Genomic DNA, 17,670 nt, shown 5'->3' on the forward strand with positions numbered 1-17,670 from the left:
AATAAAAAAAGACCCTAAAAATAGATTTAATAAATTTTTCTTATTATTTCTTTTCCTGTTTTAGAAAAATTATATAATTTCGAAGCGTACAAATCTTACTAAAGCAGGAATCAGATAAATTTATGTATGAGATCTAATAGGTGTTTTAAAAGGAAAAGAGCAAATATAGGAACTTATTTTTTCAACAAAAATGAAAATCAAAGTATAAATGAATTTTCCTTTGATAAGATCAAATCGACATATGTATTTTATTGTTTAATTCTTCACTTTCACCCTAATTTATTTCACTACATATTTGACTGGTATGTTTCCCAGGTAGGTAGATTTCATAAGAAACTTTTTGATATTCTGAACAAATACTAGTGATGTATTTGTTATTAGCTTTTCCATAAAGATTACTCTGTCCCCATTTTATTTTATTCTTATTATTATTTTGCAGTTCAGTTTTGTTTGAGGACCATAACTTCCATATGCAGGCATTTTGACAGATGCAGTATTTTTTTTTTTTATCTGCATGCATTATTGAAGTTGTTGCTTTGTAAGTGTAACAACTAGATTTCCCTAAAAAAAATCTAGCTGAATTCGTGCAGACTAGTATTTAAAACAGTATAAAATATCACCACTACACAAATTAATCTTCTGTGTTTTTTGTGTAATTGCAAAACCTGCTACAGCATCAATCCCTGTTGTATTTCAGGTTTTTTTAAGACTTTGTATCAAAAATCTTTTGTATCTTAAAAAATCTTTTTAAAATCGATCTGTTTGATCAGTGCTAAGAAATTTTTAAGCCAATGAAAAATTTCTGAAAGCAAATGAAAAATTTAAGCCCAAATTTTTAAGCCAATTTATTAAATGATAATCAATATAGCAGTTATAAACAGCTATATTGATTATCATTTAATAAATTTCGATGATATTTTTTATTTAGTATAACAAGTTGATGAACATCATCATGAGTAATGTTAAAAGATTAGATTTTGCAATAAGCTTCCAGCTGTTATGTTTAAAAAATCCTAAGATTCTACTATGACAACTATCTTGATGCCATTAGAATCTCACTGCTAGGTAGTACTGAATGAAAGAACATCACTCATGAAAAAGTTGAAGCTTTTTATGAATAGTTAGTTGGTATCCAGGTAAGAAATTATTTATGGAATTGTCATAGGAAGATATGAGCATTTCTCTACTAGATATTAATTTACCTGTTTCCTTTGGAGTTTGTTGTGTTCATTTGTCATCTAATCTTATTGAACTCTATCAAAACTTAAACATATTCCGAGTTCATTGAGTAATGTAAAATTTTAATCCCATTATTATTATTTTCTCAAGCTTCTTCTGTAAGGTTAAACTATACCCCCCCCCCCCCCCGTTTTTTTTGTTTTTTTGTCGAAATGAAAATAAAAGCCAATATTTCCTCTTGATATATTTTATTTTCGCTTTATGTTAATTGGTTCATTGTAGCAGATGTATTTTGAATGTGCATATTCATATATTTCACTATTCTGATTTTCAAATTTTAAACAGAACTTTAATTTTGCCCATCCTTTCAATTTTTACACTGTGGATTTTTTTTTTTCAATAATGAAAAATTCTTCATTTCATTAATTTGTGTCTAAATTTAAACCATTGTCTTCTTTATGAATTGGATTGTCCTGCTCATCAATTTCAAAATAATATTTTTATGGTCACTGTATTCTATCGTTTTTGTTGATATCTGATACATGAAAGTCATTTTCCGTTGAACTTTCTTTCCTTAATTATTACAAAATTGTCACATATTGCTATGAAGGGATAATTTGCAGATATTTCATGATAATATATGTGCTGTATGGAATGTTCCACTTGTATTCATGTACTTGCATGTGTGATCAGATTGAAGTCTGCTTCAAAATCGATGGGGACTATCAGAACAAGTAGAGGAATGTAAAATAAAAGTTAGAGAGGTGCAGCGCTTCCCATCTTAATAAGTGTTTATTCAGTTTAAATGTACATATCCACTGGTTTGATAATATACTATGCCTTATGAAATTTTTTCATTTCCATAGGTATTAATGTTATTTATATTTAACAATACTCTTTCCTCATTTTTTTTTTTAGTATCTTCAGGCCATGAACCATATTTATGTGCTCCTGATATCAGAAGCAGCTCAAGTGTACATCCATCCACAGATAAATCTTGTTTTTCACCATCTCATACAATGAAAAATAATTTGAATTTTCATAGTTCATCTCAGGACAACATCCACAGAACGAAATCCATGCCTGGAAATCAGGAAAACTGTAATGCTTCACCTCTAAAAAATGTCTATTTTTCGCATTACGAAAGTGAAAACATCAATTCTGTGCACAGTAAAAATTTTGAAAAGAGTAATGAAAGACAATTTCAGATTGAACATAAAAATAGTCCACATATGAGTGGTAATAAATCCAAGCATCTATATCAGTCACCAAATAGTTATAGCCTTGCCAATTTTTCACCTAAAAAACAAAATTATCAAAGTGGACAAGATTTCCACAATGGGATGCCGAACTCAAATGCAGCCAGAGTAGATAAAGATGGCGTAATGTTGATCAAAGAACATTACAAGCATAAGTCAAACATATGTAAAGTGAAACCTGAAAAAAGTGTTCACTCTGATTGCAAATTTCAAAAGAACATCTCAAAAAGTTCTGTATTGATTCAGGGACCAGAATATAAAAACTCTGATGTGTTCAACATCCCTACCTCAGTTTTACATCCTAAAATTGAGCCAAGTGATAAATATTTTCTATCTAGCTGTTCTTCCACTGCACCAAGCTGTATGGCTTCTTCTTATACAACTTCAGGTCCATTTCTCATTGATAAAGATTTACCTTCAGATCTCAGGCCAAGTGCTAGCTATCATAATAACATTTATCAAAATTCTTGCTCTCTTGGTAAACCATGGCATTATAATGAATTGCCTACTATTAGCTTGGACAGCTACTTCCAGTCACCTGAAGCAGCCAAGCCACCATCTCGGAATCCACCTGGTGTTTCCCCAGCTCTTTATGAAGGTTTAATATCTGTTGCTCAAACTGCCCCTCAAGATATTGAAGTTGTAAAAGTAGCTGGGACATTGCAGAGTAACATTCACCCTCCTTCTCTTGCTAAGAACTGTAAAACTTTTGAAACTGATGATGAAGTTCAAATAATTGGTGTACAGACAAAAAATTCATCAGGTGAATTATAAGTGTCTAATTAATTTACTTAAAATAATTGCCATAATTTATCAGCTATATGTCTCATTTCTAATAAGGCATGCAGATGCTTTATTTTTTGACATTTATATGAAATAATAGTTTTCTAACACTTTTTGTAATTTAGTGTTTTTTGATCAACAGTTTAAGCATAAGGATAATTTAGCTTCATGTCAACAAATTTTAAATTTTTTTTTTGATTGCTTGCATTACTGAAGCATGAGTTAAAATATTTATTGCTATCATTTATTTGCTTTTAAGAAGTTCTTATATTATTTTGAAATATACTAGTTATTAACTATTTGTTAAAAAAAATATTTTTACAGCTAAATATGAAGCAAGGCATTCATCTGAGAAAAAATCAAGTGCTCATCAACCCATCCCCACTTCAGAACCTCTATGCTTAAAAGTTAGTAACCTTTTCTGTTCACCTATAAAAGTATTCAAAACGATTATTTACATCTAATTGGATTATGAATGCTTTTAGTATATTATAAAGACATTTATGTATTTGTAATTTATTAACCCTTTGGGTACATTTGATGTATCATAATGAAACCCATACAATTGTTTCGCCAATGTCACATATAACATCTCAAGTCCTTCAAATTTGCTTTTGCATGCCCCAAAAAATTAAATGTATCCCAAATGCAATTTTTTTTTTTAAATGAATAGTTCACAAAGGTTTTTGTTATTTTTTTTATAAACAGCAAATAAGTTACTATGCTTGTTATAAGTAAGTATATATTATAATTAAAAATTGTTCCAGTTTCTTTTTTCTCCTTTTGTGCTTTATTTGATCGCTTTTCACTTGCATATTGAATTCAATGTTATATAGACATTATGTTTTTATTAATGCTGAATGTCAATATTTAAATAATATATGCAATGATCAATGTATATAATCATATTATAACACAAATCTCAGATTTACTTTTAAAAATTAAAACAAAAACTATATTTATCAACTCTCTAAGCTAATGCTAAGGGAATGAATCTTATTATTTACATGTGAATAATATTACATATTTCTTATTCAAATGTTAAGAATTAAAACCAACCTTAATAAATATTTCTTTTTGTATAATATTGAGAAAAGAATAAATTGCTTCTGAATTATAATGATGACTATGATGATGCATGAAATACTAGCAAGAGGTATGCAATTAAATAGTAAAGATATTAAATTACAATTTTCTAATTATTTTTATTTATAAAGATCTCATTCTTATTTTATTAATTTTATAGCAAACTAAAATAGAACCAGGCATTGGATTTTGTAAAAGTGATTCTGATCCTGAGGAGCATAAAAGAATGAAATCACCTCTTGTATCACCACCTACTCTGAGATGTGAAACCATTATTTTAGATGAGGAAGAAAAGAAACCCAATTTACTGCCTGAAAATTTGAAAATCAGTACTGAAAAACCAGTTTTATTACAAAATGATGATTCAGATTTCAAATCAGATTGCAAGAATGGATCTCCATGTAAAACTATATCTATTAAACAAGAATCAATCAGTGAGACTGAATCAGTCAGTGAATCTGAAATGCTGCCTGTTGAATGTTTTGATGAAAGGAAAAATGGTACAATTTTATCAAAGCCTTGTGAACTCTCTGGTCAGGGTGACTCTAAAACCTCTGAAAAGGAAATAAAAGTGAGAGAAGATGGAAAAATAATTGTAAAGGTTGAAACTGTCCAAGATCAGGAAATAGCATACAATGAAAACCATGGACTTAATATGTTATTAAATGGCATTGAGAAAGTAATATCCTTTGAAAAGTCTGATCACAATTTGAACCATTCTTCATATATAGAGGAAAAACTTATAAATCCTTGTGAAGTTTCTAAAGATGTTTCTAATGAGCATGTCTCTACCTATAATTCATTAAAAAAGATTAATATCCGTGGTTTAGACCTCCTGTCTGTAATAGCAGGACAACGTTTAGTATCTGAATTTGATAACATTAAGTCAGAAACTGTTGATGGAAGTTTAAATTGCAACTATCCTGAGGTGAAAGAATGCAAAATATTATCAGAAGATCAGTCAAAACAAGTCTCTGATATTTCCAAGAATTCCTATAAAACTTCTGTATCTGAAATTCAAAATAGGCTTGTTGAATTGAGGAAGAAATATAAACAAAAGCAAAAAGAACTGTCCCGTTTGAAACCTAAAAAGAGGTAATTAAATGTTCTATTTAATATTTCTTTAAATTCAGCTTCTTTTCATATATTTTTAATACAGTTGTTGAATAGGATTAATTTAGTTCTTCCTCCCATCCAATTTTTTAATATTTTATTTTAATTAATTTCTATAACAGAATAGTTTGTATGTTTAAGTTCTAAATGCATAATATTTTTATAAAGATGAGCAAAGATGGTGTAATTTAATAATTATAAAATACTATTTACTATCTAATATTTAATTATCTGTTATTTGTGTAGTTATTAACTATTTTCCCCTTTTAGTAATAATTGTTTTACTCTCCCATTATGTTCTCCATTTGGTTGAAATTAAATGCATTTAGAATTTTATATAAGAGTCTGAAATAAGTGATAACAGTTGTAAATCCTTTTTGCATATTATATCATCCCTTGGTTTGTATGTTTGATTTTCATCATTTTTTTGTTAAAATTTTTTTGTATGCTTAATTTCTTCATTAATTTCTAGGAAATTTCAATTCATAAACATTAAAGAACTTTTTAAAAGATAAAAAATAATCATTGTACTTCCATTATTAAAAACAATTATTTTATTTTAGGTTTGCTAATTCATATTTGAAAGGAAAGCAAAAGGCGGCAAAAGATAATTCTGATGACAGCTCATTTTCAAACAACTCATGCACAACAGATGAGAACAGAAACAGTTCTTTTTGTTCTATGAACAGTGATCATGAAGCTGAAAAAATGGAAACTGTAAATGAAAGGCTTGACGATTCAAATTACAAGGTATTTTTTATATAAACATTTCTTTAAAATTTCAAAATAAAAAGGAAAGACGCTGATAATGATTCCACTTTATATAATTTTTTTCTAAGGCATAAGATTAAATATCAAAGATATAAAATATATATGTCAGTTATATATTAAAATATGAATAAAATATTTTGAAAGAAAAAATCAAATTTAAGAAAATGAAAAAATTTTTATATTTCTTTTTATATTTTCCTTTTATTTATTTGTCATTCTAAAGAAATGTAGACATTTCATGTGTAATTAATCATACTTATTTTAGCAAGCATTTTAAAATTTTCTATTTTCTTTGCATATAAATCAATTGAAGTTTATGTAATTATTAAAAAGTTATCAAAAATCTTGTTTTAAATCGCAAAATTGAACTCAGATTTGATATCTTACATCATTAATGTTATATAATTTTTATTCTGCTACTTACTTAAGATTTTTTTTTGTGTGTTATTTAATTGCTCTCTGTTTTTTTCTGGAAAATGAAACAATTCATTCCAAACCTTATAATTTTTATTTTTGGGTAGTTGTTGCTGTTTATTAATTCAATAGTTCAACTAAAAGTCAAATTAGTAAATCACTTTTTATTATTCATTTATTTTTTCCTGAAACATTTTATAACTATTTCTTTATAGCTTCTTATATTCTATAATTTTTTGCATATAAAAATTAATTAATAAACATAATATTTATTTATACTTATCATTATTAATTTTTCAGACTGAATGTGAAAACGTAGTGGATATGAAAACAAAGCGCAGCCCACGGATTTCATCCATTAAAAGAGAGTGTTCTGAAGAAATCTCGCCAACATGTTTGGAAAGAAGAGTCACTAGGAGAAATTTAGGGAAATCAAAATCCAGCTCTAAACTATTGGAAATGTCAGAAGAATCAAAAAGTATAAAAAGAAATTCTAAAAGTAAATCTAGCAACCTGAAAAAATACCAAGAATCAGCCTTGAATTGCTCACCTAATGCCTCTGCATCATCAGGCTCAAAATCATCTTTGTGGAACAAAAGTTCTTCAAAAAAATCTTCTCGTCTTTCAGAAGGCACCAAAGTTTATTCTTTACGTCACTCGTCCCAGAATCCAAATAAAAAGATTGAATCAACTGAGATAACAGGTAATACAGGTTTTTTTTTTTTTTTTTTTTTTTTTTTTTTTTTTTTTTAAGAAATTTAAAATCATAATTCTGAATTTATTTCTTGTTTTTCTGAAATATTTTTTAAAAATTTTTGTAGCATTTGTTTCAAAAACCATATCCAGTAAAAGGAAATCTGATAATCCTAAGAAATATATACCATCAAAACAGAGCAAAATGAGTGGTAATTATTTTTTCTTTTTTATATTATTGAAAGTAGCTGCTATACAATAGTAAATTATTATAATCATTAAATAATTTATGTCAACTAAAAAATTTAATATATAAATAAAAATTCATTGAAAAAGTAAAAAATATATTCACAGTATGCATCACAAATTATACTCACAGTATGTAAAATTTTGTTATGTTTGCTTTTTCTGTTCTGAAAAATATAAACATTTTATAAAATATTTAAAGAAAATTATAAAAAAAATTTATCATATATCTTTATTTTTTGATATTAATTTCTTTCTTTTATGTATTATTTTTAATAAAAATTCTTTCTGCTTTATGTATGTAATGGAATATCACATTAACGTTAAAAATATTGTCTTTTGTAGAAACTATAATTGCAAAACAGCTGCGAAGTAGAATATTATTTGATACATCTGGTACTACATCTGATGATGATAATTTAAAGGTATGGAATGCTATTTGGATTATCTGAAAACTTTTATATGATGCTTATATAATAATTATAACATGGCATATAAGTTACATTAAAAAAATAGTGATTAATTATGAATAACTCTATTTCAGGATGGTGTTCCAGATGATTTATATATTGCTTTAATGAAATGCCATTTAGGAGATGAAACTAAGAGTGGAAATAAATTGTTAAAAAATATTGATACATCTAAATCTTCTGGTGAAGGTCCTTTTGGATATCCAGGTAAATTTTTTCTTTTAAATAAAAAATAATCATTTGAAGAAAATAGAGATTTTTACTTTAAAAATCATATATATTAAATTTCATTTGAAGAATGTAAAAAAAAAATGAAAGAATTATTTTTAAAGAATTATGAAATTATCCTTAAAAATATCATTACTTAAGTGTTCCTTTCTTTGAAAAAAATATATATAATTTTGATATGTTTTAAAAATATTTTTGATCTTTACTTTTTTTTGTCCGGAATTAATCTTTGTTGGTTTCTGTTTTATTTCTCAGTCACTTAACGACAGTTTTTCTTATTTTCAGAGCCCAGTCTATTGAGCACAGAGCATTTAGTTGAAAGGCAAAGATTATTGGCTTTAGAAGACGGTTTATTTTATGCTGGTTTCATCAAAGAGTGCAATGCTCCAAAAAAGTAAGTTATAATGAATTTCAGTTTAATTGAGTTGAAGAATAATTATAATGAGATATTTTTTCAAACTATATAAATTGATTAGATTGAAACATAGAGAATTTCAATAAAATTTGGTCAAGTTATCTTGTCATATTGATGTTGCAAGAGAGGATGAAGTTTCTACTCTTGGTTTTTAAAATTTTTATAGAAATTTCCTAAATTCTATACATTTAATAATTTTAATATGAATGAATTAAAAACTGTTTCATTATTATGTTGGTTAATATTATTTCAAATTATTACAATTTAGCAGGTTCTTTTCTTAGTTTATTAGTTAGGTATAGATACTTAGAACTAGTAATATATATCATTTATGAAGAATCATTGTTGTTCTTTAAATTGCCCAGTTTTTAATCTTAGTTTCTTCAAGACTAATTTAAACATTATTTACTTAGTTAAAAAAAAAAAAATCTATATACATAATGTAACACAGTTAACATAATGATGCACAGTAGTTTCTCTTATTACTTATTGCTGATAGGCAACAGTCAAATGTAAATAAATTGTTATAGGAACCTATCAGTTGATTCATTGAACTTTTTAAACCTATGCTTAATCCCACAATTTGCTAATTAATGGAGCTTAAAATTATTATTATAAATGCTTTGGGGAGTTCTTGCACATATCTCAAAATTCCATTCAGTCACAGAAAGCAAGATGTAAAAGAAATCAAGAAATAAGAATCAAACAAAGTTTAATTGAATGTAAAAATAGGCTTAATTGTTGCCAGATGTGTAATTGCTATGACTTAACTATGCAAATTGGTAATCATATCTCCCCAAACATTGTTCTCACAAAAATTATTTTTGTGAGACAACCTTTTATTTTATTTATTTTGTGTGTGAGTTAAAAAAATTATCAGTTTTTTTAAAAAGAATTTTGATATATTTTATTAAATTAAAAAATTTAATGCACAATTGTTGATAATATTTTGATATTATATTTAAATCCACTCATTTATCAAAACATTCAATCACATGCATTTGCAAGTATTAAAATTAAGATTTTAAAAATTGTTTTCTTTGGTTAATTGCTTTATAATCATCTCACTTTTGCTTTTTTATTTGAAACATTTGCAGTTTGTAGCAAACAGATTGAATTTTTTTAGTTGTAATGAACAACAAGATGAAATTTTTAAAAATACATTCCATATTAATTGTTTAATTGCTTAAAAAGTCAATATAGTATGTGAAAAAACTGGTTGAAAAGTCGGGTAATACTGTAAAAAATGCCTTTAATGATGCTAATATATGTAAAAATAATACTTTTTATGTGTTCTCAAAAGATGGGATTTTTAATGAAAATTTAAAATTATGCATTTCTGTGTATAGAAATTAAAGACTAAATATGCTAATTTCAGAATTTCTATTTTTTTTTTATGATCTAAAATTTTATAAATGAATTATGAATTGTAATTTTACATTCACTACTTCATCACTCAACTGTTACATTTAATTTTTAATTATAAACATTTTATTTACAAGCAACTTTTCATATTTCAGATTTGGAATAGTTTTAGATGGACAGAGAGGAAATAGACTCCATATGTTTACCCGAGAAGAACTCCTTACTCAAGCTGTAAGTTTAAATAATTAATGTCTTCATATAGATAAATGTAATAAATATCCTGTAATATTTCAGATTTGTTTGTAGTTCTTTGAGAAATTTAATCTTCTTTCTTAACCTTATATGATTCTGAAAGAGCTTTTCCTAAATGTATTAGAATAGAATTATTTCAACTGTGTAATATATATTTATATTCTATTATATGAGACAGATTCTGATTTCGCCTTCAATAAAAATGGCAAAGAGAGTTTTCTTTAAAGAATTAATGTAAATAACTGAGCATTAAGTATCTTTTACATTTTGGCTTGCAGAAATTATTATTGTTGCCATCAATAATTAAATTCAGTTTTTTTTTTACTTGTCTCAAATAACAAAGCAAAGGCTTAAAAAATGCATCCCATGTTAATCTTTTAATAGCCTAAAAAATCAATATGGACAATTTACAGCTACACTGTAGCAATAATGGAAAAAAATTCTGGTTAAATAGTAATTTAATTAATTTGCAAGATTACATATGAACATATGTGCTATCTCTATGTCTCAAACTTAAAAAAATAACTTCAGTATGCTCTTCAAAAGATAAAGAATTGTGTTGAATCTTTATTTTACCTTTGAGTTAAATATATTTTTATCAAGTTATTTCTTAAACAATAAAATATTTTCTAGATTGTGGAGTCCAAACCTCTCACTTCAGAACTTCCAGAAGGTACTCGAGTTTGTGCTTACTGGAGTCAACAATATCGATGTCTTTATCCTGGTGTTATTGGAAAAGGTAATGCTCAGTTTTCTTTTAATAATAATTTTGACTAAATTTTATCAACTATTATAATTTTTAAAAAGCAGTTTGAAATAATATTCAAGCATCTTTTTTAATCCTTATTAGAAAAAAGGATGTCACATTGAAACGTGAAAGTAAAACATTTTCTAATCTTTTAATTAGCTGTATATATTAAAATATATAAATATTGATACATTTGTTTACAAAAATATCCTTTCATTATATCCGATTTCAGTTTTTTAGTGAGTAAATTCCTCAAAGTGTATTCAAGAGTAAGCTGTCCTTAATGAAAACAATTCACATAAATTAGTAATGATTATTGTGAAATATAAAACTAATTGTTAAATTGATAAAATTAAATTTTATTTAATAATATTTTATTTTACTAAAGATATTTCCTATAAAAATGTTTTATATTTTAGAAAATATACAGCAATGTTAATTTTTAAAAAATATATAAAACAATTCCTGATATTTTTGAGGCGAAGCCTGACAAGAGTATATAAATGCACAGCTGTTTATCAGAAAACTGAGATCAGTAAGATAAAATATAAATCCTTCAGACTGTTTATATTTTGATTTATGTCTACTCCATTTCCATTAATAGGAAGGGGATTGTGCCATATTTTTTAATGCCTATATTTAGTAATAAAAATTCAATTAATTTATATTTAATATATTTTCAATTGATAATTAGGTTATTTAGAAAAATTATAATATTTTAATAATCAATTTATTTGAATTTTAAAAATTTATTAGAAATGTTGAAATTATTTTTAGCTCCTTGTCCAAGTGCAGACTGGTCAGAACCTAGGGTCTTTGTTCTCTTTGATGATGGTGATTCAGGTCAAATTCCAACAAAGAATGTGAGATTAATACCAGAAGATATTATTCCAAGTAAGTTATTTATGTGATGATTAAAAGATTTATGTTATGTTTAGTAAAATTCCATTTGTTAATCAAAACTGGAACCGTTGTATTTTACTTTAATTGCTTGTAATTTCATATTTTTAGTGGTATTTTCCTTCATGAATTATGTAACAAAAAATTTATTTATATACTGCAATATTAATATTGTTGTGATAAAGTTGTAGATATGTTTTCTAAGTTATAAAATTAAAGTTAAAGCTATTTTAGCTTATGTGAAATTTTTGTTTGTATTGAATATTAAAATATGACATTATTAAAAAATGTAAAGCATTTATTTACAGAAACTAATTTATAAAATATTAATTTCATTGAATAAAAATCATTATGCTATAAGCTATAAATGAATTGTAAAGGGGAAAAAATATATCTTGGATATATTAATTAAAAAGGAAAGAATTTTACCTAGAATTAGTATACAAAATACTGCATGATTGAATCACTACAAATAGTAAATTGGGGTCTGTTATCTAATAGCCCATGTACTAAAGCTTCCTGTAAGAGGTAAATCTGTAATTGGAAATGTGGTGAGTACATATGCCATCTTTGTATCTTCCAGAGAAGCAATACTGCTTACTTATCTTATGACTTCCTATTTTTATATTTCAAGGGATGAGGAATGTTAAGGATAAATTAAATATTTAAATGCTTACTTTGAAATTTAAGTATTAACTTTTTTGCAATTAATATCAAAACTAATAATTATTGGATAAAAGCTTTAAAAAAAAAAAGGATACATATAAAAATAATGTATGGTGTATTTTTATACCTTTACATGAACCTGATTTATCAAATAATAGAAACATAAAGTTGTTGACTTTAAATTAAAAAATAAAAATTTGATGGATGAATGTTTTATCTTTCAGTTGAAAGGGTTACTAAGACTGATCATGAGAATGAATTAAGTGGCTGTTATAGCAAACAAAGAACAAGTAGTAGAGGAAGATCCCGGAAACTAAAATGTTCCACTCCAAAGCGTTCAAATATCAAACATAGTGGTAAGTTCCAAAATATACATTAATAATGTATTTATTAGAAATGTGTTGTCAGACTTATATAATCATATATATTATCTTAGCCTGTTTCTTTCTATCAGTAAAACTGTGCACTAATTTGTACTGTCAAATAGCCCATTTTAAAATATTTAGTACAAAATAGCATAGTGTTTTTTTATATATATTAGAATACTTATGAATCAAATATTTTTTCAGCAACTTAATTTATACTGGCATTTATGTTTTTCTATTGAAAAGATTAAAAAGAAAAAAATTGCACTTAAATTTTTTTGTCCCTAGCAGATTTTTTCTGGTGCATTTTAATAAGCAAATGGGTTATCCAGTTTTGTGAAATACGGCATTATAAATAACTTTTTCAATATTAATTGTCAAAATCATGCTACTGTAGATAAGAATTTATTGTTTATATTATTGAAATCAGGCTAAAGCAGACAAAACTTTAGAAAACTTTTACAGTTATATAAAAAAAAAAAATTATAACTGTATTTTTGTTTATCTATGAAAATAGTTTCAAAATAATATAATTATTTTATAAATAATATAATCAACATTACAATATTAAATATAACTCAGTATTTAATGGTTATCTCTCTATACTAAAAATAAAATAAATTCCCACCACCACAACTTTTTTTTTAATGAGAATTTCATGTTGTGATCTAGGTATTTATATTTACAACTCTTTGAATTAACTAAAGTCTTTATTACTTATTTTTTAGATGCAAGTAATGAAAATGAATCCAAAGAATCTAGCTGTGCAAGCATCAATGAATCGTCTTGTGATGATAGTTGTTTTATGGATTATTCTTTGTCTCCTAGTCAAACACCAGAAAACCGTAATAGCATCTCCTATTCTGTGATGAACAGCTGCACAGATAGTGGAAAGCTGGATAAGAGACAAAGAAAGCATTCAAAGCGAAGGACTTCTCGCCGAGTTAAACTTGAGCGTGTTGATTTGTCAGAAGTAAAGGATAAGTGCGAGGCCAAAACCAAGCGTCATAAAAAATACAAAGACAAGCATCGCAAGCATCATCACCACCATCACCGGCATCATCATCACCACCACCACCATCATCATTCCAAAAAGCGAAAGCACCGAAGGAAAAATGCTAAAAATGTAACACCTCAGGACTTGGAGAACTGCATTCCATGTAACAACAACCTCAAATCTTACAAAGATATTCAACCAAGAGCAAAAGCATGCACAGACCTCATAGAACATTCCAGCACTGTAAATCTACCTCAAAGTGAACAAAATAGAGTTTGCTAGAGAAGATTTTACTTTGGGGGGAAATGGGGTTACTTAAAAAGATATGTAAAAAAAAATGATAAATTTTGTTTTTCTATATGATGTTTACTGCATTGGCTTTTATGTGTGTATGCATGCATGTGTGATATAATTGCAGATGTACAGTGAAGAATAGTGTCTTTGAAATTCTTATGCTTACCATCCTTATATAAATACAAGTTACAGATTGGGAAAAAATCTTGTACAATTCTAAGGAAAAGGAAGAAAAAAAACTTAGTTTCAATGAAAGCTTGGTTCATTAAATAGCTTCCCTGCATACTGTGCAAATAGATCTTACATTTTTTATTTATGTTCAAAGCTTAAGTATTTAAACTTATTGCATATACTGTATGCCTTAATTATTTATTTGATAATAAATTTTTGATTGTCAACACTAAGTAAATAGTAGAAAATCTTGTGCACCACTAAATATAATATGAAAGTTTCAAAACATTTCAAGTTTAATTTGAAGTTCAGTTTTTCAACTAATATTCAGTATACGTTTTAGATCATTCCAGGTATGTTTTTTTATAGATGCAATCTATTTTATCCTTGCAATTTTTTTCCTTTCTTATTTTATTTGTTCATTCATTCATATTTTATTCCCATAAATCAAATTAACATGCTACGAAGAGAGAAAGAAATAAGGGCAAAGTAATAAAATTAAATCAAATTAGATATTTTCTTTCTTTATCAACAGATTGTTAAGTGTTATTGATTTAAGTCCAGCATGAAAATATGCTTTCCACATTTTACACCCACTCTCAAAAAAATTTTAATTTTGTTTGTGGAGTTTTCTTACTATATATAAAGGGGGGGGGGTGAAGCAATTTTTGATTGAATAAATGATTTAATTCCCCTTTTTACTTACAAATATCAGATTTGTTTTTTACTTTTTTAAAAAATCATTTAAGAGATAGATTTTTGTGGTAGTTTTTTTTTTTTTTTTTTTTTTTGTAAGTAATTTATGAAGATGAAATAAATTTTGTTTTCAACAGTTTATTTTTTTAAAAAAAACATCAGTTTGCCTTCTGTAAATAAAAAGATTGGAGTACATCAATTATAATCGTTAGAAAATTGAAGCTGCTGTGCATTTTTATATTATAATACAGGAGAAAATATAGTAGTCCAAATATGTTTGTTCAGTTACATATTTTCCTTCTTAGTTTTTGTGGGGGGGGGGGATCTGACTTTGTTACCTAATAATACTATTTTGAGTGTACAAGATTTACATTTTGTACAATGTGCCAAGGGAAGCAGAATTAAATGTTTTAAAACCTTGCTTTCTGTCTTCAAAGTTAAAAAATTGCAAAAAAGAAAAAAAAAAAAAAATTTTTTTTGGAGTGTTTTGTTCTATGTGTAAAGTAAATACATAGGAAATATCAAATTTATAAATATTTATCTTGTGGGGTAGAAAGTTTTATTATCTGTTGAGTTTTAAGTCCTGTTTGCTTTTATTGATTTGTTAGTAATTTCTTCATGTGCTTAAGATGCTATTCGCTTTTATGAATGTCTATAATGTACAGTATATATAATAAAAGCCTCTTAATGATTTTATTTTTTACAAAGAAACTAAAATATGTACGTTCTTTGAGTTCTGTAAATTTTTATGTACCATAACAATAAACCTCAAAGTATGTGACTTTTCCTAAATTTGTGTGATAAAATTTGTTGCATAAGTACAGTTCTTTCAAGTTACATAAACCAAATGTCATTAAAATGTCTTAAATTTTAAAAGTGGTATTGAACAAAAAAATAAGATATGGACAAAGAGGGTAAAAGAACAATCCAAAGTTGACAGCAGAAATTTTCCGACAGGTTGGCAAGACGGTAGGCAAATAAAAATTGGCAAAATCACCGACGGTAGGCAAATAAAAATTACACATAGTAATTAATTTCAATACACTGAAAGTTTGTAATTTTTTAACTGAAAGGTTTGTATTTTTAATTTCTCAAACTAATGAACCATTAACTTCTTTTGAAAACAGGAACAACGTGGAGAAGTATTTGTGTAATGTAAAATTCATACGAATCTCAAATATTCCAATTTTTTTTAAAGATTTAACCTTAAGTTTGACATGCATTAAAAGATAACAGTAGAAAATATTTAGTTTGAAAGTATTAATTATAATGCTAAATTTATATAATACAGAAATAGTTTCAAAACACGAAATTTGAAGGAACTTAAAATTACTTTAATCTATATAGCTTTATTGTCATTTTTATTTTAAACTATGAAATTGCTTGGTAATAAAATAATTGAAAAATAATCTCTGCAACGCACCCTGCAGTATTTTTGCCGTTACGAAGATAACGCACGCATTCTTTATTTAAATCAAATATCGTCCTATATGATCAACAGGATCTTCTTCGAAATTAAATATATTAATAAATTAAATTTCCTAAAAAACTGAATTTATTCTTATTTTTTTTATATTTAAAAAAAATCTACGTATGATACAACTGATCGAAAAAAAAAAGCTGTAGTGGTCTCACATACTCTCTAATAAAGCTGATATAACCTAGAGAACGACTTGCATGACAAATAGTTACGAAATATTAAACTTATGCATGAATTTAGCATTTTTACTGAATCTATCGTGTGATCCTTAGCGAGAGTTTCGGCGATTCATTCCTGGCATGCAGTTAATAGTGTCCGAAAATCGAATTTTTGTTTTAAAACGTTTTTCTCAACCGATTGAAACAAAAAGTGATACACAAATACGCTTGTAATCACAAAATCACATACTAATTTGATATATTTAAGTCATTGCGTGTTTGAGGAGTCGCATTTACATATTTCTGAAAGTACAGACGGGCAACCTCTTGTTGGAATTGGTTCAAATTTCGGAAAGCGTCTACAATATAGATCTAAATATGTTTACCGAGTTTCATCAATTTAGCTCTCTTCGTTTTATAGTTAATTTATATTCGAACAGTCAGGCTGACAGACTCTCTAAAGAAATTTTGCTGAAGATTTGATAAAATCTACAAATTTGGTGTAAAGACCTTATACCACATTTCATCCATCTAGCTCAAAGTTTTTTTTTTTTTTTTTTTTTTTTTTTTTTTTTTTTTTTTTTTAGCTATTTCTGTCACAGACAGACGTTTTTAAAAAATATAGTTTTCGAACACGGGGAGGACTAAAACGTGGGGATTCATTAAAATATCAAGTTCGAATTTTTCGATGATTGCAGTACCTTCTCTATACTACGTATACAAGAAAGAAAAAAGAATAATCATTTATTCACAAATATATTTAAATTTATACACAACACGTTCCTAGTAATATTTTCGGTTTAGGATAATTAAATTAGATCAGTCTTTAAAATGCTTGATATCTTTAATAATTTATCCCCATGATATTAGTATGCAGTTTCCAAAAAAATAACTAAAGGTTCTAAAACGACATTTTATAAT

The 17,670-nt window shown here is 26.3% G+C and overlaps 1 protein-coding gene across 4 annotated transcripts in view; it reads left to right on the forward strand.

The window, feature by feature from the left end:
- LOC129979982 (uncharacterized) overlaps nucleotides 1-15,892 on the forward strand; it is a 67,465-nt gene extending 51,573 nt beyond the window's left edge. For all 4 annotated transcript variants that reach the window (XM_056090762.1, XM_056090764.1, XM_056090766.1 and 1 more), the window contains exons 6-19: nucleotides 2,098-3,201; nucleotides 3,546-3,628; nucleotides 4,468-5,402; nucleotides 5,984-6,170; nucleotides 6,906-7,308; nucleotides 7,427-7,510; nucleotides 7,890-7,969; nucleotides 8,089-8,221; nucleotides 8,528-8,636; nucleotides 10,178-10,253; nucleotides 10,908-11,013; nucleotides 11,800-11,916; nucleotides 12,813-12,944; nucleotides 13,682-15,892. In XM_056090762.1, coding sequence (XP_055946737.1) covers nucleotides 2,098-3,201; nucleotides 3,546-3,628; nucleotides 4,468-5,402; nucleotides 5,984-6,170; nucleotides 6,906-7,308; nucleotides 7,427-7,510; nucleotides 7,890-7,969; nucleotides 8,089-8,221; nucleotides 8,528-8,636; nucleotides 10,178-10,253; nucleotides 10,908-11,013; nucleotides 11,800-11,916; nucleotides 12,813-12,944; nucleotides 13,682-14,232 — 4,100 coding nt within the window. In that variant the 3' untranslated portion in view covers nucleotides 14,233-15,892. The remainder of the gene's footprint in view (nucleotides 1-2,097; nucleotides 3,202-3,545; nucleotides 3,629-4,467; nucleotides 5,403-5,983; nucleotides 6,171-6,905; nucleotides 7,309-7,426; nucleotides 7,511-7,889; nucleotides 7,970-8,088; nucleotides 8,222-8,527; nucleotides 8,637-10,177; nucleotides 10,254-10,907; nucleotides 11,014-11,799; nucleotides 11,917-12,812; nucleotides 12,945-13,681) is intronic.
- Nucleotides 15,893-17,670: the final 1,778 nt, after the last annotated feature.

This window comes from Argiope bruennichi, chromosome 1 (assembly GCF_947563725.1).
Source record: "Argiope bruennichi chromosome 1, qqArgBrue1.1, whole genome shotgun sequence".
In the NCBI taxonomy this organism is placed as follows: domain Eukaryota; kingdom Metazoa; phylum Arthropoda; class Arachnida; order Araneae; family Araneidae; genus Argiope; species Argiope bruennichi.